Source organism: Macaca nemestrina, chromosome 3 (assembly GCF_043159975.1).
Source record: "Macaca nemestrina isolate mMacNem1 chromosome 3, mMacNem.hap1, whole genome shotgun sequence".
Classification (NCBI taxonomy): domain Eukaryota; kingdom Metazoa; phylum Chordata; class Mammalia; order Primates; family Cercopithecidae; genus Macaca; species Macaca nemestrina.
This window is the reverse complement of record NC_092127.1, coordinates 74,258,639-74,281,758: the sequence shown is the minus strand read 5'-3', so window position 1 is coordinate 74,281,758 and position 23,120 is coordinate 74,258,639. Positions and strand designations below refer to the sequence as shown.

Below are 23,120 nucleotides of genomic sequence, written 5' to 3'. Positions count from 1 at the left end.
ATCCTTCACTGGCAAGGACACCATGGAATTATCAATTCAAGATTGATTATCCCATCCAGGTCATGTGCCTATTCTAGATAACTAGGACATTTCTAGACCTTAATATATGAAACTTTAAAAATGTGCAGTGCTCATGATAGAAGGATTATTTTACTAATTACAAACATTTCAGAGGCCATTGGTTTGCTTTTCATTTCCCTTTTGCTATTCTCGACTGTTTAAAGAAGAATGCTATAAAAGGCATCTTTTAAAACATATTTTTCCTTTACAATTGGGCTGTGTTGTTTCTAAATTTTTTCTGGTTATTGAGTCTTGCCCTGTGTATGTCTGTAAAATGCCTTTTCCAAGTTGTATTGTACAGGGTGGTGACTTTCAAGTTTTGTCTTTCAATATCATTTAAGCCTAACATAATCCAGGTACATTGATGAGGAAGTGTAATAGATTAAGGGCGCTTATTCTCAGTGCTCCAATCGACAAATCTTTATGGAAAAACTGAGAGACATCTTTATGAAGGCTTGGACTCTCCTTGTTCTCCATGTAAAATCCATGCAGTCCCTCAACTTCTTGGGAAAGCGTTCGTCGTGTGAGTACACTGATCTATAATAAACGCACTCGTTACAGAACTCCTGTAGCACTTAATAGACTGATTTCTCAAACTTTTCTACCAAGTACCCTGAATTACAGAGGTTTATAATGCCAACCTCTGGGGGTAGGACTGGATGGAAAGGAGAGTGTGGTTCTGTGTCTGTCTAGAGTGACAGCTTCAAGAGTGCTGCTTTAGACACAAAGTGTTTCCAATTTATCCTAAATGTCTATCTATTCTTCACCATATTATACTCATGTTTATTTAAATAAGTTAATACTACTGGTATTTTCCCATGAAGTAGTCTCATAGTAAAATTGACCCCAAGGGAAGGTGGCATGTTTACTTTCTGTAGTTCTATCTTTTTTTTTTTTTTTTCCTTTCCTTTTGAGAAGGAGTCTCACTCCATCACCCAGGCTGGAGTGCAATGGCGCGATCTCGGCTCACCGCAACCTCCACCTCCCGGATTCAAGTGATTCTCCTGCCTCAGCCTCCCAAGTAGCTGGGACCGCAAGCACACGCCACCAGGCCTGGCTAATTTTTGTAGTTTTAGTAGACACAGAATTTGACCATATTGGCCAGGTTAGTCTCGAACTCCTGACTTTGTGATCTGCCTGCCTCAGTCTCCCAAAGTGCTAGGTTTACAGGAGTGAGCTGCTGCACCCGGCCAGTTCTTTCTTTAAACTAATGAGTGTGTACTTTTGAATGTAATCCCTTATGTTATTATTTATGTTTTAATGAATATCCTGGCAGGGAAAAGAAAGCCAACTCAATAAAATGAACTATATTTTTAAACTCTTATGAATCAGTTGTTCTAATATAGTACTATTCACTCATATATGACATTGAATTTATCAAATGTTTCTGTAAGGCACAAACAAAAAATTCAGTTTCCTTTTTCATTATTATACTTGGATTTTTAAGCTCAAATATATTTTATGATGATTTTAATTTAGAAAGTATTGTCGCTTTATTTTATTTTTAAGGGAGCTATCTGCAAGTAATTTTTTTATGACTGAACCTCAATAAGTGGTTTGTGTGGGGAATTTGATACTTGACAAGAACATGTTTGCAATTGATTACCAGGGAAAACAATCCAAGACTTAAGTCATCATTTTTGGATGTCAGAGTGTCTGACAGCCTCATACAATCAAAATGTGGCTTCAGTATAAATTAAAGAATCAAAATCATGAGAAATTATTGCCATCTTTGGTGGAGGAGATATTCCTGAAAGCTATAGAACTTACTATTGTTAAGTTAGGAAGGAAAAGATAACATGGCAAAATATAAATTTAAATTTTGATTAGGAAAAAATATTTAAGATAATAATGAAATCTGTCCTCTCTCATCTGTGATGTGATAAAAACTATACTGACTTAATTTCACTGAAAAGACTAAAAGATGAATGAATTAAAGTGAAAAGTGCTATTACAGAACTCCTATTCCTCAGCAATGGGGGTAATTAGTCACAGATCACTCTTTCGTTATTCTCAGTCTCACTCACTCCTACTTCGAAGGTCTTGCTTTTCACAACCATGAAGCTCTTCTGGGCTTCCCTTTCTCATAGGTAGATATTGTCCTATCTTCAGCACCTCCCTATTCTTCCCTGTCCTGAGAAAAGGCTTCTGGTGTAATCTTCATTGACCAACATTTTTTAAAGTCACTTCACTCTCAACTTCAGAGCCTAGAGCTTGTTGTACCTAATTGCCTACCAAATTCAAATTACACTGGCAGCATTCAAAGCTTCCCCCACTGACTTGTACCTGCTTCTATAGGTTACTTACCATTACATCGCAACTTACTATCTGAGAAACAGATGTACCACTTTTATTGTTCTTTGTACACACAGCCCTTTGCTTTTGGTTATTCTTTAATGATATTTTGAAGACAGTGGCTATTGTACTATGCTAGGTTCCAGGGTGCAAATATGAACCAAAAATGTCTCATTCTTCAAGGTTTGCAGGAACAGGTATATGACAGGCAATACCTTGTGGTAAGTGCAGTAATATAATTATAAATAAGTTACAAGGTGGTAAAAAGAGAAATAAATATCAAGACAAAATTGTAACACTATTTTGTTCACATAACAAGCAGTTATTGTGGCTTATAAGTTCCATGAAGGCAAGAACTTTCTTTTGATTATGTAGGTACTTCAAAAGCATAGGTTGACTAACTGTCAGCTCCTTCTAAAGGAAGGAGTTATCCCTGACATTTCATTCGACATAGAGATTTGATGATAATAGTATATTTGCTTTTTCAATTGTAAAACCATCATCTTTTGGTTGAAGTTACCCTGGAGGAGGAGTCAGAAAGCCTAGGCTTTTGTCCTGACTTGTTCCTAATAAGCCATGTGACTTAGAACAAGGCATTTCACTTCACTGTGTGTCATCCATTTTCTCTCTACAATGAATAGGTTGAGCTAGATGTCCCTAATTTCTCATTCTGCTCTTACAGTCTTTAATTCTCTATGTCAGCATTCCTTCATTGCTTCAACAGACACATACTAATAAAACCTATAGTGTGTAAGTCACTAGATCTTAAGATTTGTTTATGTCACAGTTATTCAAATTTCATCATTTCTAAGCTGGGGCTGGATGTCTTGACAGCTAGAATCAGCAAAGTGATTAACCATCTAAGATTAGTGCTCTGTGATTTACTTTCCCACTTCTTTAACCCTGGAGACATTGGCATGGAGAGAGAAAACTTCAGCTCTTTGAGCATTCTCCTGGTCACACAGAAAAGCAGGACTCCACATCATGTTTGGCATGTTTGTTGATAGTGAGACTCTGGAGTGATGGAGTGAAGACTGGAACTGAGCGAACCTGACAGTTTGAGAGCTTAAAAGCATCGATTAGTTCATGTGTAAGAATCTGACCTTGTAACTTCCTCCATATTGTGGTTTTGGTTCCTATAATGGGAATTATAGGAAAAAAAAAAAAGCAAAAAATAAATAAATAAAAAACAAAAACAAAAAAGAAAGAAACCTTATTCTTTCACCAAAATAATAGTGATTATTCTACCAAAATAATAAGGGACATGAATTAATAGACACCAGTGAGTACAATTTTAAGAATCTTACACACTAAGGACTAAACTGACAAGGATACAGTCTGGGAATTGCATTTCATATGTGTCCTCAGTACACATTCCCATATTAATCACCTTTGCAAGAATCAACTTTCAGTGAGAGATGAACACAAATGCATTTTGTGCCGTACTTATCAGGCTACCCATTGACAGATATTCATATTGCAGTTTTTAATTAGGTGACAAAGCAGCTTCACATATACGGTAGTTGGTGCTAATGAAAATTTACACGAGGAACCAAAGGAAATTAAATAGATGTGAATATTATTATTTTTCACTTTTTCTTTTATTTGTGGTAACAAGAATGTGTGAATTGAAAAATCTAAAGAAAGATAATGGTTGACTTAGTTTTAAACATGAAATATACTGAGTAAGAAGTCACACTGGTAAATACAAAAAAGCACTTTAATGTTTTATTTGACACTTTGTAACAATAACAGAAACACACTATATTTATCTATTCTAGCTCTCTAGCATTGTGATGAATGGGCCATAAAAAAACCTACCAATTGATGCTAAGTAAAATAAAACTAAGTTCATATTTTATAGAGAAAAGGGTGACAATGCCTATTTTAAATGGCCTATTATAGATATGAATATGAAAAGAAGAGATAATCACCAGGGAAACAAACTCAGTATTATGCACTTTATTGTTACTTCACAGCTTGAAGATTTTTTGACACGATGTGTTTGGCGAAGTTTATTGGATTTGCTGCAGTAAGTCAACTGTTCTCAAAATCTCATGTATCTGAATAATTCTCTCTTTAACTTAACTACTCTATTTTCTATTCCTTGTTTTTCTTCTTAAATATATTTGAGAATATATGATTTTTAGTTAACAAAAATGTTTGTAACTTTAAAGTTTCAGTGAAAAGTAACCATATAAATAATATAATTCACATAATAGCAAAGGGAGTCTTTCAGTAGGAAAACATTTGCTTATGTATCATTTAAGTACTCTTATAGAAAACTATATTTTGATAAATTGTATAAAAATTCCTAAACGTATATAAACAACAGCAATGATGAAAATTTGCAAACTCTACGTTATCTTTTCTGAGCTATTCTCTCTGTTATGATGAACTTCCAAGGAACTTACCCCTATGATATCATGTGAAATTAAAATTATCAGCACTGGCAAATTATATATAAATATATATTTCTTATATCTTCCAAGAATGATATGATTTCTGAAAGAATAATCCCATACTTTAATTTCTGATTTCCATTTACACCCCTAATCTACCAGCACTGTATTCCATATTTAACAAACCTTCAATCAATACTTAGAATCATCATGTTTTCCAAATCATATTGGAGCTGGCATATCTTTGATTATATTTATTTTTTAAGAAAAGTGTCACTGATATCCAAACATATTAATAAATACAATTATCTTAAAAAGTTCAAACAATATCAAGAAATTCAGTTCATCATTTAAAAAAAACTTTTTCCTTTTTCTACAGATAGAGGAAGAGTACAGATGGAGCTGGAGGCCATTGAAGGATTCTTTCTATGTAAGCTGTCTAAAATCTTTGTTAATTTGTCTGATTTTTACTATTACTGTACCATAAATATTATAGATATATTTTATATAAACATTTGTGACAAAAGAATTGATTTACCATCAATAATTTATCAATTTCATAAAAGTGTGTGAGATCTTTTGAATAACCACCATTTGTGGGACACATGCTTTGTCTTTATACAATTCTATTTTGTGTGTGGATATATGCTCATAATAATTATGCTTCTATCTATTTATCTGTCTTTCTAAATTGCATATCAAATGGTAGATGGTCAAGTAACTTATTGGAATGGTAAATAGAATGTGTAGTTCAATGTAAACACAAATAGTAAAAAGCTGCTTAATAAATTATCAGAATATAATATGACATATGATAGCAATCAGTTTTAAAACACATTTGAAACATATGATAGTGAATAATGAGAAATCTCTCCACTGGCTTTAAGAAAAAATGTATTTTGTTCTTTGCATGCCCTAGAACATCTAGCCTTACCTTACACATAACAGATAGACAATGAACATGTGTTGGATGCATTTCTGACAGTGTAGACAGAGAGTGGCATGTAATATGATTTATGAAACAAAGAGAAACAAATAGTCTTGAAGAGAGGGAAAGAGGATGACAAAAAGTCTGTTTCACAGTAATTTCTCATTAATGGTGATGCTACTTTCTCAACCGACTGCTTGGCAGGGGATTATCTGATCTGCTCTCTGCAGCCAGCCTATTGATTTTGTGGGTCGATGTAATCTGATGCATAAAGAGGCAAGAAAATGGGAGGCAACATTGTCCTAGATAACTGCCAAGAAGCAGATAGTTTACATTTGATGCATCCAGGCTAAGTGGCCCCATATGAAGTTGAATTATTAGTAAAAACAATCCTAACCCTGACAATTCTCTTTTTCAGTAGTTCTACTGTTAGTGAAATATTTGTTACATTTAAAGAAAAGAGAAGATAGGCTTGAGAGATTAACTCTATATGGATACAAGGTAAAATTGCTTTTCCTTTCTTATATACACAATGTTGTACATATACATATCAAAGTCTAATTATAAGTCTTAGATTCCCGTGGCTCTAGGTTTTTATTTCTCTAGATATCTACTGTCTAACCATTTTACTGCTAGTTAGTGCTCACACTGCATGCAAATTAAAATGATTAGCTTGGAGGAGACACCAACAATAAAACAACATCTTCAAAGCAAAAATTTTAAACCAACCAAGCAACCAACCAAACACCCAGAAAAGCAAGCAAAAAATGCAATTTATAAAATAAGCAAAAATTGTTGAGGAAGAGAATAAAACTATTGTATAAAAGAGGATTTGCAGTTAAATTCCAGTTTTAATATGTCCAGCAGAGTTCTTAACACAAATTATACATTCACAAATTGCTAGTTTCTTTCCTTCCACCCCAGGAGAGAATGTTAAATGTTACCTGCCATAGAGGGTCTTTCTGCTCAGGGAAGAGCTCAAAATACTTGTGGGCCAGCTGCACTGGAGGCAGAGTTTGCAATTTCAGGTTGGTCCAGCTCTGCACAAAGTTGGCCAAGTTCACAAAGGTATACAACCCTAGGCGGTCATTTCCATAGTTTGATAAATGGGTCATGAAAATGCTGATCTGAAAGATAAATAAAAATGACCACAAAAATATCATATGCTTAAGCTCAAAAGTAGCAGTACAAGCCCCAGGCAGCACTTCGCCTCACTTTGGAATTTCACAAGAAGTACAATGATCTTTTTAAGTGGAAAGCCACACATTTAATTTTAATCACAAAATAACACTTAAACTCACTTTTAAAATTAAAATTGAAATTGAGAGTGTCATTTCCTCACTGTTCTTCAGAAGTATAGTGTTACTTTGCATCTCACTTTTGCTTATTGTGGAACAAATACCATCAAATTCAATCTAGTAACTTTCAGACCAGTGAAGAACTAATATTAGACCTGTTCTAAAATTAAACAAATTTTCCAGAACTTTTCTGGTGTAGATATGTGTACAGGTTGAAATAGAATCAGACTCAAGAAAACGTGTTTCTTTGTGGTCTTATTAAACAAATTTTATTGCAGTAGAGACTGTAAATGTTTGCACAGAAACTGATTGCATTTAGCCAGAAACTCTTCCCCATTCATTAATCCTTTTACAACTTTTCATACCCCAATATTAACCCTAAAAATATCATGGCATTTCAGTGTTGTTCTTTTGTGTATCATAGACAAAGAAAAAGTGAAATTAGATTACTTGGTATTGAAAGAGCAACCAAAAATTCAAATGTTATTACAAACATTATCTAATATTTAGTTAATTAGGCATTGTAGCAGGGATTTTAAAAAATACTAAATAAAAGAGAAATTGCAAAATTCTGATTTAAATTGCAGAGATTGTTTATGCAACTCATAAAAAAGAGAGTTCATTACTTTGTGACAAGCATAATTTTGTATTTGTTCCTCAATCTCATAATATTTTCAAATTTAATTATCTTAAAAATTCATTTTACTATTTACTGTATTGATCTATATTGTAAATGTTTTATAACAACCCAAATATTATAATGAAATAATTTATTAACTTTATTAGAAATGCAAGGCTAAAATAAGGTTATAAATAATAATATTAGAACAAATGTAACATCTGAAGATGAACAGAAAAATAATATAGAAGAAAAGTCAAGTGTCTCATGGCTAATATTTTGTATGAAAACTCGCTGACACTTTTTTTAAGGGTTTATGTTTCTTGGTATGGTTATTTGGAAATAAAATGGGTTTGCAGAACTATTCCAATGTTAATTTTATTGACACCTGGTTAGATATTAGCCATGCAATAAAGACTATACGCAGACCTTCTGTTCCCATGATCTAATATGTCACTGGATAATTGTAAATGTCTAAAGAGGAGGTCTTTTATCTTAAAAAATAATAGAAGCATTACCTTGTACCAGAATTTAGAAAATCTACTCTGGCAAGGCACTGTAAGTTAAAACCCCTCTATGCGTTAAAGACACCTAAACGTTAGTTGATAAAATGGTCTTACTTGAGATTCATATGGAATCATTTAAACAAATACAGGCATATATGTCACTGATCAATATTACACTGACCAATCTGATAGATATCAATTCATTGTTTGAATGCCCTTTTTATTGTAGAAAACACATTCTCTATTATGTGTCATACTAGAATACTGAAAAAAATATCTGAAGGAAACCTGTTAAAATGATCAAAGTCACACCTCATCATGGTAGAAGGTAGAGAAGAGAATGTGCCTTTAATGTCCCTAACTTACATAAAATCATAGCTAAAATTCATATAGTGCTTGCTTACTATGTACTAAGCAGGATTACAAGCCCTTCACATAGATGAAATAATTAAATCCTCTCAACGCTGTTACAGGTAACTACTGCTATTGTCTCCTTTTACAGATGAAGAAAATGAAGCACAGAGCAGTTAAGCAACTTGTTCAAGTTCTACATCTAGTCAGTGGCAGAGTAGGAATTTAAACCCAGGCAGCCAGATTCCCAATTCCGACATGTAACTGAAACTTTCGCCAAAATATGTATATACATTGAGTTTGACATCCATCATTTTTTCCTTTTGCCCTTTTCAACAACAACAAAAAAGCAAGACAAAGAACATATTTTTATAGAAGGCAGTAGAAAACTATGTAAGTATTATCTTGGCAGCTTAAAGTTTTTATTTTTCTTTTTACATTGGAATGAAAAAAATAGTTTGGAAACCTTAAATGAAATCTTTTAAGACAGTGAATTATAGCATCTGAGAAGAATATTACTAATAGGCTGCAAATTTATCTTTGAAGACAATATCACTGCTATCATATTTCTATTCCATTTTTTATCCTTGGAATATATTCAAATATTTTATTTGAATCATCAAAAAAGACAATAGATATTTAAAAAATATTATTTATTTAATTTATCTAGGTAGAAATTTAAGTTAAACCCCTTAAGTTAAGCCTCTTAATCCCTTTACATTTGAGTTAAACCTCTAAATATTATTTGACAATGATTTTAATTGAGATTCATATGGAATCTCAAGTAAAATTTAAAACATTTAAAAATTTTAAATGATTCCATGTGAAGCTCAAGTAAAATCATTGTATCAACTAATATTTAGGGGTTTAACTTAAATTTCTACCTAGATAAATTATATAAACATAACACTATCCAATGTCAAATTGGCCAATCTCTCACCCTTAAATTCTTTTATCTCAAATAGAAAGTTCCCTCTTGGCGGGACTTAGTTACAGAGTTTCTGTAACATAGCATGGTATCAGTAGTTGATGACCATATAATTGCCACTGTTGTCATGAGAACTTCTTGATAATCACCACAAAATAATATGCATTTGATCCCATTAAGTATGCATTTATCTCATGTCACTGCTGTAATTAAGAAATAAGACAGTGTAAGTAGCATGCTTCAGGATAATTATGGTTTCCCAGGACTGAAAATAGTATGAAAACCAGGCTGCCAGCTAAATGCCTGAAGAAATATAATAATGTCCTAGAAATCTACCACCTGCCCTCTTAGCATTGTTATTTTAAGAAGGAATTGTAAGGCACCTGTGAGAGTCTAAAGTCTGACAAAATTATAAATAAGAATATTACTTTGAGAGTATCGTAAAGAGTATTTTTATATCATAAGCAGATGTATATTATCATTTCGTTAGGGTATTAATGTAGACTTTTAAAAGATTTTTGTAGCAGAGTGATTTTAAGTCATTTTTCCAGAACATTCTTAGGAGGATAAGCTTTGTTTGATGACAAAAAAAAAAAAAAAAAAGGGTAAAACTGAATGCAGGGCAAATGGAAAATTTGTCTTTGAAAGAAAGCAGAGTCTGGAGATATGTGGTTCTAAGCTGAGGCATGCTGCTGCATTTAAATTTTCCTTTACTGAGAATAAAAACAAGCACCCTGTCCATATTGGTTGCAATCACTGTTGTATGGGACAACATGTGCACATGCCTTACTGGTTAGAAACAAATTAGTGCTGGTATATGGTCAATTGGTTGCACTTTAAGAAAAACAATTCTGCAAGCACAGCTTAACTGTGCATATCTGGCTTGCTAAAATCACCTATTGTGCAGACAGAGCATTTTAAGAGTTTTAGCATTTCTGGGCAAATGGCTTCTTTAAACAAACAAAATAAAACCTATTTCAGAGAGTGTTAAGTGTATAAGACAAATTAAAAATGGATGTTGTTGAGGCATAAATAAGAGAATTCAAAAGACATGTGGTATGAGATAGCAAATAATTTTTCACAGACTTATGTTGCTACTATTTTTTACTGTCTATTTTGTTTTTTAATATATTTATTTTGATTATTATTTTCTTATTGCATATTAAAAATAATCTGTTTCAATAGTGTACTCCCAAAAGTATCATCTGCGGAAAGTATGACAGTACTACATGGATAAAAATGGTTTATATATACAGCCTCCTGAACCTTGAAATATTGCCGCTCAGAGATATGCATTGATTCAAACAAGCAGAGCTTCATCTTTCATATGAAAAGGACAGGAAAGGACATCTTGTTCAATGGACGCATTGGAGAATAAGATATTCAGTAAGTGCTAATTTCAGTAGGCCAATTGCAGCAGGCTTTCCAAGAGGGCACCGAGGTCTGGGTGCCATTGCTTCTGTCATCAAGCACTCTGGACTGCCTTTATCTTGTTGTTGGCACTTCTACCTATGTTTCTCCCTCAACTCTCAAGGCTCTCAACTTCATTATAACCAAACATAAAACAAGTCTAAACTTTCTTATCTGTTGTAAAAATATACAAGCAACGTTATGGGCACGTTCATAGTCTATTCATTAGAAATATAAGCAGTTTTTCATAACCTGATTGTCAGATACAATACATATATTCAAAATGTGGGAAGACATTACCTATGAAATAAATCTGTTTAATGATGTATCTAAAGTTCAAGGAAAAAGGAAGCTTTACGTATTATAATGTATAAATCTTGATGATAGGAAATTGAGTAAATATAATTGAACTTTATGGATAATCCTTAACTGTGGGTAAACACACTGTCATAGGACAAATGGAATGGTGGTAAATAAATTAGGCAACTGGTTATCCCCCTGAGTGTTTAATTAAAAATTATACAATTAATTGTTCTTTTTAACATTTTGTTTTTGTCTTATGAAGCTGCCAATATCCAAAATATAAGAAGAGAAGAAAAAAGGGAAGATCAAAATAAAAGTGAAAGGTCTTATTTTATCCACAGAATGAAGCATTACTCTCCAAGTTGAGTTAGAATATTTTCACTGCCAAGACCAGAAGAGTTTCCTTGCTTTTGCTACTCGTGTGACAAATAGAATGGTATTGTAAACTGTATGATCACGAATATCAGTAGCCAGAATATATTATACAGCATTTTTAAATTGGAATTAAAAATCATTTTTAGAGCATACATTTTTAGTGAAAGTACACATTGAATATTTGGGTATTTAGTCCTGTGCCTTACAGTGCCTTTAAAAGTCAAATCATTTACAGAATAGTCAGATATTTGGTTCCTAGGAAAAAAAAATGCACAATCACAAACACAGAAGGAAACAACAGCTTTGCAGAGCTGTTGGATAGCTGCTTTGCAGAGCAAGGAGAGAGGCACCCTGTTTTAGGGCAGCTTGCTTTGTGCTCATGCTGCAGCACAGTATTTTTCAAGATAGGTATTAAATATTAGCAGGCAGTTTCCATTTTTGCTTCTGTGGCTTTGACAGCGTGCTGCTTTTCAGAATAGTTCAATTGTGTTTAAAAATATGTCCATTAGCTTGTTAAATTATTGATTATGCTTTTAGTTCTCATAAAATGTGAAGGTAGATGGAATATAGGGAAATACATCCCTGATGGCTCATCTGATGGGCTTTGGCATTGTACTCATATTTTTCTTATAAAAGGTAATTTTGTGTCTTTATTTTATTCTAAAAATAGTCTGGAACCACACAAGGGATATTAAGAGTCAGACTAGGCTTAGCATTACTAATATGAGTCCCAATAACACTTCTTGATTTAAACACACATAACTATTGGTAATAATTGTAGGCAACCCAGTTTTAGGCAACTCTTCAGGCCTGGGCAACTAATAACTTGGTAAACGTTAACATCTATGTTCTTAGATATCAAAAGTAAGGAAAGTTTGTCCAAACCTAATATAACTATATTAATCTTTCGCTCAATCTAAAAATGGCTCTCAGCTTGTAGTCTACTATTTGGATACATCACTTTGTTTTTTTAAAAACGAAACACTCCAACGAATCATTGATTAATGATTGATCTTAACATATTATGTTGTTGAATGTTAATGTTAATTTACTTATATAACTTTACAAAGTGGTTTTATGTGCACTTTTGTTGTGTTACTAGGAACTAAGAAACTATCTTATTTATGAGAAAAGGAAATGAGGATCAAGGGTTTCAGGTGGCCTATCTGAGGTTATATAGGGAATTCTAGCAAATCCGGCATTCAAAGTAGTCAACAAGCAGATTGCACACTTAATAATTTGTTAAGAGAATAGTTCTTACATTAAGTGTTATTAAGACACACACACACGTGTGTGCGCAAAGCTGGACATAGGAATTTAGAATCAGTATTCTTTCTTATTCCATGGTTCTCCCAGAACTTTGGTGACAAATTCATCAAACTTCCATCTATTTTCTGTTTCATCTTCTATTATTTTATTTACCTGGTAAATTTTATTTATAACAACTCTATATTGCAACTAATGATATTTCTTCATAAGCTTTTCCTAGAATGGATTAAATCTAAAATATCACTTACATATTTTTACTTTTTTGGAAATGAAAATAAAATTTGATATTTCAATATGTATATCTATGCACACACATACATTTCAGCTGATTACTGACTCTAGACACTTCAAGATAACAAGTACTGAAGAAAGAAATGATTGCTTCACTTGGAAATATTTTAATTCTCTTGCAGCACTAAAAGCAAATGCCAAGCTTTTTCACAATGGAACATAATAATAGATTTCCACTAAGAAATGTGTTCTAAAAATAAAAAGTAACTCTGATCTTCCAATTTCAAAGAGATACACTTTATTAATTTAGGTAGATGTTTCAAGATTTATTCCTCTAAGAACTACATTTAGAAGGAGAAATAGGCCAGGTGCAGTGACTCACGCTTGTAATCCCAGCACTTTGGGAGGCTGAGGCTGGCAGATCACCCAAGGTCAGGAGTTCGAGACCACCCTGGCCAACATGGTGAAACCCCGTCTCTACGAAAAATACAAAAAGTAGCCAGGCATGGTAGTGGGTGCCTGCAGTCCCAGCTACTCAGGAGGCTGAGGCAGAAGAATCGCTTGAACGCTGGAGGCAGAGGTTGCAGTGAGCCGAGATCACGCCACTGCATTGCAGCCTGGGTGACAGCAAGACTCTGTCTCAAAAAACAAACAAACAAACAAACAAACAAAATGAGAAGTAAGAGAAAGAGGAGAGGAAAAAGAAAAAATAAAGAAGGAAAGAAAATGGAAGAAAGAAAGAAAGGAATAAGAGAAAAGCAAGAAGAAAGAAAGAAAGAAAGAAAGAAAGAAAGAAAGAAAGAAAGAAAGAAAGAAAGAAAGAAAGAAAGAAAGAAAGAAAGAAAGAAAGAAAGAAAGAAAAAGAAAGAAAGAAAGAGAGAGAGAAAGAAAGAGAAAGAAAGAAAGAGAAAAAAGAAATGAAAGGAAAAAGGAAGGGAGAAAAGGAAGCGAAGAAAAGCTCCAGAATCAAACACATCTCACCATGTGTAGGTCAGATGAGCAGTAAAAAGGTTAGGCTACTAAGAATTGTTTAGTTCATGTCTTTAAATCTCCACTTACAATAAATTTCAGTTATTGATCTTTCCACTCAGGCTACTTCCCTAAGCACAGGAGCTCTATTGCTCCATGTGACTTTCATTGTGGTTTCATATAAGATGCGCATCATCACAAGCATTTATAATTAATCACTATTCCTAGTTGATGTTGTAACATCCCATATCCTTGACTGTTAAAAGGAAATATTTTTTTGGGTGTGTGAGAAACTAAGTTTTTGGTTATTAATTTGGAGCGGGCTTCATGAAGAAAATAATAGCAATGAAAGAGTTAAAAAATAAAAAAGGATATTGATTAAAATATTCCAGAAGTTTGTATTTCGTAAATCTGAAAATATAAAAAAATCAGACTGCTATAATATTCATATTGTTTTGATTTGCACACAATGGAACAATACAAACATGAAATTTGGAATTAGAATGCCTATGCCTGAGAACTGGCTCTTCATTACTGTATCAATTAACTTCTCTGAATCTCAGACATCTCTATGGCTAAATGAAAACAATAATTTAGTTTACAGGTTTGTTGTGATGCCCAAATGAGTTGAGGTATGCCAAAACATTTTATAAAATGAAAAACATTGTATATTATCACCATGGATATTCAGTTAAAATAAATTTAGAATAATTAATATATCAAATATAATGTAACTTATTTTATTTATATCTAATAGATAATATATTTTGTAAGCAAAACCAGTGTTTCTTTGTTCCTCTGCTGTCATTCGTATATACCAAGGCCTATGATGATATAATTTCTGGTTAAACCAGAAAATTTTGGATACATGTATACCAGAGTGAAAATGACTAACTTTGATACCTAATAAATGAAACTCTTTTGTAGTCTTTGTGTTATTTTTAAGTTTTATTTCATTTTTAATTGATAAATAATAATTGTGTATATTTATGAAGTACAATGTGAAGTTTTGATACATCATTGTGGAATTATCAAATCAAGCTAATTAGCATATCCATTACCTCAAATATTTACCTTTCTTTGTGATTAGTACATTTAAAATCCTCTTTTAGCTATTTTGAAGTATAATATTCATTATTATTCACTATAGTCCCCAGGCTGTGTAATAAGACACTAAAACTTAATCCTAATACATGCAAGTTTTATCCATCAGAATCACCTCTGACAGCTGCAGTTAAAAATCAATATAGGAAGAGATTGTTAAATGGAATCCTTTGTTTCATTTTTAAAAGTTCAATTAGTAGATTTGAGAAGCAGACACTACTCAAGGGTAGTATGATGAGGTGATGCCTTGTTTTGCCCCTCCTCTACACACCTAAATCAAAGAGCACCCCCATCCGTCTTCCCCATTCCCTTGCCCTTCAGGCTACTCACTACCTGACATATTATGTATTTGTTTGGGTATTTATCAGCTATTCTCTCAGTCTCACGTTACATTTTAATCTCCTTGAATACAGGAACTCTGGTGCTGTTGTTTACTGCTGTATCTTCAATGCATAGTAAAATACCTGGCATATAATAAGTATGCAAAAAATATTTATTGAATGAACAAATAAATCCTTGATAACATACACTTCTTTGCCAGCAGAAAATATGGAGTAATTTAATAGCTTTCCAGTTATTCCCCAAGGTCTGAAAACACGAGGGGAAAAACAAAACACTATCCTAAAACCCTGAAAACAGCTGGCATTTAACAGGATACAATGAATTGTTAAATTACATTTTTTATTTGTGTTTGCCATTTCCATTATCAGACTAAATGCAACTGAAGTTCCATTCTGCATCTGATTATTTACCAGTGTCCCAGTTTTCCCATCATAATATTTGGTTAGTGCATTATTAACAAATCAGAACTGTTTTGATTCAAGACCGGCTAGGGTGTAAACACCGATCTTCCTGAATAGAGATGTTGGGCAGTGACTTTGTCAAAGCAGCAGTAAATAGGGCAGCTGTTCTAACTGAGAACAGAAGGCTCCTGCTATATTTCAGTGAGCAGACGCTTTACTCTCCATTTTTCTTGTACATTAATAAAGGCTTAGTCATTAAAAGGCAACACATGCTCACAACCATATAGTTGTTGCATATATTTGTGTTTTGTTTTCTTTTAGTAGGCAAGTCAGAACTGGGATTTTAGATGTCCTGGCAACTGCATTTTAGAATACCCTGATTTTCAACAAAGATCTCCCAATTTTATATGATGGGAGACAACCAAAGCTGCTTTCCATCTGAGTTATTTACCATTACTGTTTTTAAGAGATTAAATCTCCCTTTCAACCATGTTGCAATGATGCCACATAAAAGTCACTGAAGTGCAAATTCATAACCCCAGGAATCATCATGGGCAGTTCAGCCACGGGGTGGAGAAAACATGTCCATTAGTAATCAGTGTAAGCTTCACTGACAGCCTCAAATAGAGTTCAACAGTTTTCAGTGAAGAAAATAATGTCACATTTAGTTATTCAAGCAATCAACCAATTGAGAAACATTTATTAAATGCTTAATAGGTGCCTGACAGTATATAAGAAACTAGAGATATAATACTAAATAAATTATCCATAGTTTTGCCTAAAGATGCTTAGGGTCAAATGGGAATACAAAAAAGAGAACAGCAGATTATGATACAATGTGAAATGGAAATTCTATTGTTCTATAATATCACACAGCTGCTTGGGGCAGGGCACTGATCTAAGACTTGCAGAGGTCTTCTTGAAACAGAAACATGGGAACTAAGGTCTCAAGGAAGAGCAGAGAAACTTAAAGTGAGATGGTGGGTTGGAGTAGGAGTGGGGCTGAGATTATGGATTAGACAGAAACGCATAGTGAAAAGCAATTGGCAACACAGTGCCTTCTAGAAACTAAAAGTTATACAATGTGGTTCATGAAAGGAAAAGAAAGAGACAAGCTCATATAAATCTTTTAAACTGTTGAGGGCTTGGACTTTAATCCTAAGAGCAATAAGGAACCATTGAAGGATTTTGAGTAGGGAGGGATCACAGTCAGATATGGATTTTACAAATTCTTAGATCTTGACTGTCTTATGAAGAAGAGTGAAGACTGGAGGTGGGGAGTCATTTAGAAGGTTGCTGTAGGTGTATAATTGAGAAGTGATGACTAATTGAACAGTGACAATGGGAAAGGAGGGAAATTAAAAAGGAGATTCGAAATATGTTAAGATATTGAATCTCCAATGATCTGTATTTGATTTGATGTCAGGGATGAAAAAAAAAGGAAAGATCAAAGGGATACTCAGGTTTCTGGCTTAGGTGACTGGATAGAAACTGGAGTAATTTCACCTAAATAGAGAACAATAAAGTGATGAACGAAACAAAAGATTGAGAGGAACAGAAACCTCAAAATAGTGACTATCAGGAACCACACAGTGAGCTAACAAGGGAGGACAGAAACATGCTGCGGCTGCTCTGAGGGTCCAGATGAGCCCATATAAATTTATACAGCCTCTAATCTGCATGCTATTCTCCAGCAGTACACCAATGAGAAGCCAGTTATAGGTCTGGAGGAAACAGACAGCTGAATTATTCTAGCCTTGAGTATTTGCCAAATAAATGGAATCAAAGAGCAGTGGCATAAGAGACATGTTTGTAATGATTGGAAGACATGGATTGAAATGATCTCCCAATGTGCTTTCTTTACATTAGTAACAGTTTCAATCTTCCAAAATATACTTTTATAATATTTTAAACAATTCAGTATGACTACAAGTAGATCATACTAAAAATATGTTTACATATTGAAGTGTACATTTTAAAGTTTCTACCAAAGTGCATTAGGAAGCATTGACAATTACTTAGACATTTTTCTTTAATTCTACAAAACTCATATACTTTCTGCTCCCTCAAATGTCAAGGGAGTATTCTGATAAGTGACAACAATGAAGGAAGGGATATGCAGTGTGTTGTTTTAAAAGAAGAAAAAAAAGGATCAAAATTTTCTCACACGTTTCCTCTCTTCCCTCTCCTATTAATAATTTAGAAGGATTTTTTTTTTTTAAGTTTTCCTCTGGATCAAACAGCTTTTCATGACAAAACACATGAATTTCTTGTGGATCAGGGTGACACTAGGGAAAGTATCTTCACTCGAGTTATTTTGCACATAATTTCAAGCAAGAAGATTCCCCTCAAAGCAAGCGATCTCAATGAGTAAGAGGCTTTATGACATGTGGGCCTCAAGGGGGCAAAAAGAGTTGAGTATACTTGTGCGATAGGATATGGGTAGAAAACATCACTGTTATGATTCCTGAAGAACTTCATAGGCCTCCCTGAGAAGTGCAGCATTTGAGTGTCAGCCACACTGGACATATACTTAGTGAACTGGTGTTAACTAGTCAGTCAGTTATTAATAAACAGACTCAACATGACCAGGGAACAAATTAGTGAGTTTGAAGAGAGGTAAAGAGAAACTTCCCAAACTAAAGTACAAAGAGAGAAAAAAAAAAACGAAGAAGACCACAGAAATAAACATACAAGAAGTAAGGGGCAATATCAAAAGTTGTAATATATCTGTAATGCCAGAATAGGAAAAAAGAGAGTGGAGCAGGAGAAAATTTAAAGTAATGACAGCTGAAAATATTCTAAAATTAATGACATAAAGCATATCACAAATCCAGGAAGCTCAGGGAACACCAAGCAGGATAAGTACCAAACAAACATACAAAAACAAACAAACAAATAAACAAACAAAAACATACCTAGAAAGCCAGAGGAAAAAGAAACATTACCTATTGACACACAAGGACAAGAATTACAGGGAATTTTTCATATGAAACCATGCAAGCAATAAGAGAGTGGAATAAAATATTTAAAATGTTAAAAGCTAAAAACTACCAATCTGGAATTCTATATCCAACAAAGTTATTATTCAAAAGAGAATGAGAAATAAATACTCATAGACAAACAAAAAACAGGAATTTCTTTGTCAGTGGACTTGCCCTGAAAAAAGAAAAGTCAGATGAAGCTTTTTAGGCAGAGAAAAATGATACAGTTCAGAAACTTAAATCAACATGAAAGAAAATGTGTTTAAAGGAATAAAGGTAAAATTATATTGTTATTCTTAATCTAAAAGATGACTGTATACAGCAATAAAAGTAATGCATTGGGTGAGTATAGCATACACGTAAGTAAAATGATTAACAGAAATGGCCTAAGAAATGACAAGGAAGCATTGGGGATCTTGAGTTATAAGGGACCTGCACTACAGCACTATCTGGGAAACAGTATACTGTTATTTTAAAGTTGTCTAGGTTAGTTTAAAATGTATATTGTCAACTCTGGGCAATCAGTAGAAAGATTAAAATAATATATAATTGATGTGCTAAAAGAAGAGATAAAATGGAATTCTATAAAATGTTCAATTAAAACCAGAAATGTCAAAACAGAAAGAGCAAGAGCAAATGCAAAAAGTAGAAAACAGATACAACTGGTATAAATAATTCAACCGTATCAATAATCACTTTAATCATAAACTGTCTAAATACATAAGTTAAGAAAACAAACAAGATCCAGATATTTGATGTCTATAAGAGTGGTCCCCAACTTTTTTGACACCAAGGACCAAGAAGACAATTTTGACAACTTTTTCATGGATGGTTAGAGTAGGGGGAAGTAGGGAGTGGTTTCGGATGAAACTCTTTCACCTTAGATAATCGGCAGGCATTAGATTCTCATAAGGAGCCCGCAACCTAGATCCCTTGCATGCTCTGTTCACAATAGGGTTCATGCTCCTATGAGAATCTAATGCCACCACTGATCTGACAGGAGGCATATTTCAGGTTGTAGTGCTAGCTCGCCCTCCACTCACCTACAGGGTTGGGGACCCCTGGTCTGCAAGACACTCCCTACAAAATAAAGACTCATATGAATTAGAAGTCAAGAGTTAGAGAAAGTCATGCCATGCTCACACTGATCAAAAGAATGCCAGGGTGCTTATACTAATTTTAGAAAACCCCACTTATAATGAGAAAGATTATTATGATAATGAGTACATTTGCTGCCCAGAGCTGACGCTGGACTTTGCGCACTCACTCATCTGTTCATACACACATTATTACGCTCTCATATCGAACTTGAACACACTAACTTGCACACTTATCCACACATGCATGTGTGCACCCATACCAACTCCAAGCTGCTGGGGAGGCAGGAAGAGATAGCACTGGGAGGAGAAGAAAAAACTTTATTTGTGTTTATAATTGCAGTTTTTAGCTTGAAACATCTATAATCTTCTTATAACTGAAAACTGCTAGAGAATTATAAATTCTGGCTAAGGGATCTTACAAAATTCCCTACTTTAGAGGAAGTAGGGTTCAATGTAGCACACGTGAGAGTTCTCAACAAACTTATATACCATATACGTTCTAATAATAGTTCTTTAAGTCTCCACAGTGATGTAGCACCTTTAAAAATGTTTTGTCTAAACATCTCAACAGAAATAATGCTTATATCTATGTTAAAACTTGTTTTAAGAAAGGTTACACCAATATTTACTTCTAATGTTGACTTGAATTAATTTTTAAAAGTATTAATTTCTCATTTGAAAGTGCATTTTTTGTCTTTATTGCCTTTTAGTAAAGAAGTCATAGAAAGCATATGAATGGTTCTGCGGCTTATGCTAAATGAAGCATGTTAGAATAAATCATTTTTTGAAATACATGATCGACACTATCAAAATACATATCATGATGTTTAAAAATAGAGGTATTAAATTTTTGATTAAAGTGAACCAGGCGGCTAAAACGAATTTGGTTTGGAGGCCGACCCTATTTTGAGATAGTAAGCTCAGAGTGGTTTTGCACTTTATATATAAGACGATCTGAGAAACTAAAATTGTTTTCTTCTGTATTTCCCTCCTGTCTGCCTTTTTCCTCTTTTCTACTCTCTTGTATGCTGATATAAATATGGGTTTTGCTAGTCTCAGTCTTTTTATTATACTAGCAAAATGTTCGATAATTTCCGAGTTGTCAAAATCTGATCTGTATGCCAACAGGCTATATTTTTAAATACATGAATAGCATTGTGAACAAAAGTGTTCCTGTCAACTGTCCATTTCCCAGTACTAAAACATCTCCATCCTTGGTTATCTGTCACACAAGTTCTTTGAGATTTGAGTGTTGAACATGTGTCACATGCTGACAGTCTACCATTACAGATTATAGTCTGCTATTATAGATTAAAAAACATTGTCCATTCACTGCTGCTGGATCTCCTAGAATATTTGGACATAGTAACTCAACAAACAGCTGCAGTAACAAATAATTGCTGAAAGCTAGATTTTGCGTTGACAGAGCACCAATTTTAATAATGACAAATGGTCTCAGAATTCCATGCTTTTTATAATATATTCATGACCTTACTGGTCCTGAAACAAAGTAATTTGTATGCCTGAAAATTGTTTCTGTGCCTTAATTTGGTGCCCTTATAGATTTCTCGTATTTTTTATGTCAGTTTATTTGACAAAAAAGTTAAATGTTTTCTTAGTAATATTTTTTCAATGAATGGTCATACAGGCAACATATAAGTGGATTTTTTTTCTTTCTCTTCTGTATTCCCATAGGATTTTAAGCATGGATTTCTGATACTGTTTATTGTATTTTAAGTAATTAATTATTTCTTCCACTAACTGTGAGCATATCTGGATCTGAAATAAATTTTATACATTTTTAAAATAAATTTTATACATCTTTATCTTGGGCTCTGTATAGTTTCTAGTGAAAACAGAGCAGGAATCACAAACTCAGTTGCATGTAAGGGACAAGCAATCAAGTTATAACTGAGCAGGTAAAGCCTATGAATTAAAAAAATACAAAAAACAGGTACACATTTCTAGAAAGATCACATTCATGTTTGAGACAATAGGGAGTAGTGATGTCAATATCGAACTAGGGAAGTCACCTTTTGCTCTCTACTCTCCAACAGAAAGTTATGCTATATTTCAAAAGATTTCATGTAAATTTTGCTAATATGTTTACAATTTTAAAATGATGAATAATATATTTGCCAAAGAAAACATGCCTGTTAGGTGAATTCAGGTCATTGGCAGACAGTTTTTCAAACTTTGAAGAAAGTATTTGAAAAATATAAGAATGGCTAGGTGCAGGGCATCACTGTCTTATGTGGTAGAAAAAGTCAAGAAATGCTGAGTTATGTCGCTGTCCTACTTCTTCCTTCTTGGAATATAGTGGAACTGAGTGTACTTCAAATACTTCAAAGTATAGAGGTAATCCTTGAATTCATTGAGGAACTCTTTGGATGGAGGCAGAAAACACTTTACGGTAGCTGTTTATTGTTCATCTGAAAGTTATTCATTATTTCTTGTGAAAATATCAAATTGCCAGTTAATGATGGTGAGAAATAAGTATTTATGATACAGCAATCACGTTTTAAACCCAATATAACAAAAAAAGTTTGTGTACCACCAAGTATTTTCTAATTTGTGAAGTACTATAGACATTTTAAAAAAATCTGTTTACAGTTTGTGGTTGTGCTCATTATCACGTAGTTTTTTATAGAACCAATCTTTGCTGATGGGAAAATTTATTTCTCTTATTCTGAGATACTATATGCTGCTTTATTCAATAAGAAAATAAGGAATAAATAATGAAGAAGTGATGGAGAGAAAAAAAATCCAGCAAGTACATGATGCTGGGTTATTCAGATTTCCTGATCTCCTAGTCTGCTTGTTGGAAAAATAACAAACTGAATTTTTGAATTCTTTTGTGGGAGTAGAGAGGTCTTAGCTTTATGAATTGCTTGCAAACGAACGAACTCACAGGAGAACAGAGAAAACTGAAAAAGGTAAGACGGAGTTATGCCATTTAGTGAATATGTGAAATTATCTAGCAGATATACCTATGTAGTTTCTTTTTAAGAGATACATAATGGCCACTAATCCATTGTGAATTACACTTTGGCTTTCAGATTGTGAAAACAACAATGCAGTAACAAAAGAGGCTAATGTAAAATCCAATATTCCTCAATGTGCTAAAGATTTATTCTTAAAGAATCTGAATTCAAAATCAGGTTTTAAATGAGAGAAATTAGATTATTTATAAAGACCTTTAAGAATATCTGGGTCTAATGTGAGACACTTTGGAAAGCAACAGC

The 23,120-nt window shown here is 33.4% G+C and overlaps 1 protein-coding gene across 1 annotated transcript in view; it reads right to left on the bottom strand.

Annotated features, from left to right (window-relative positions):
• The window catches only part of LOC105486211 (N-deacetylase and N-sulfotransferase 4), a 291,093-nt gene that overhangs the window by 38,037 nt on the left and 229,936 nt on the right, over positions 1–23,120 (bottom strand). The window contains exon 7 of the mRNA XM_011748923.3: positions 6,630–6,812. Within this exon, the coding sequence (XP_011747225.2) occupies positions 6,630–6,812 (183 nt within the window). The remainder of the gene's footprint in view (positions 1–6,629; positions 6,813–23,120) is intronic.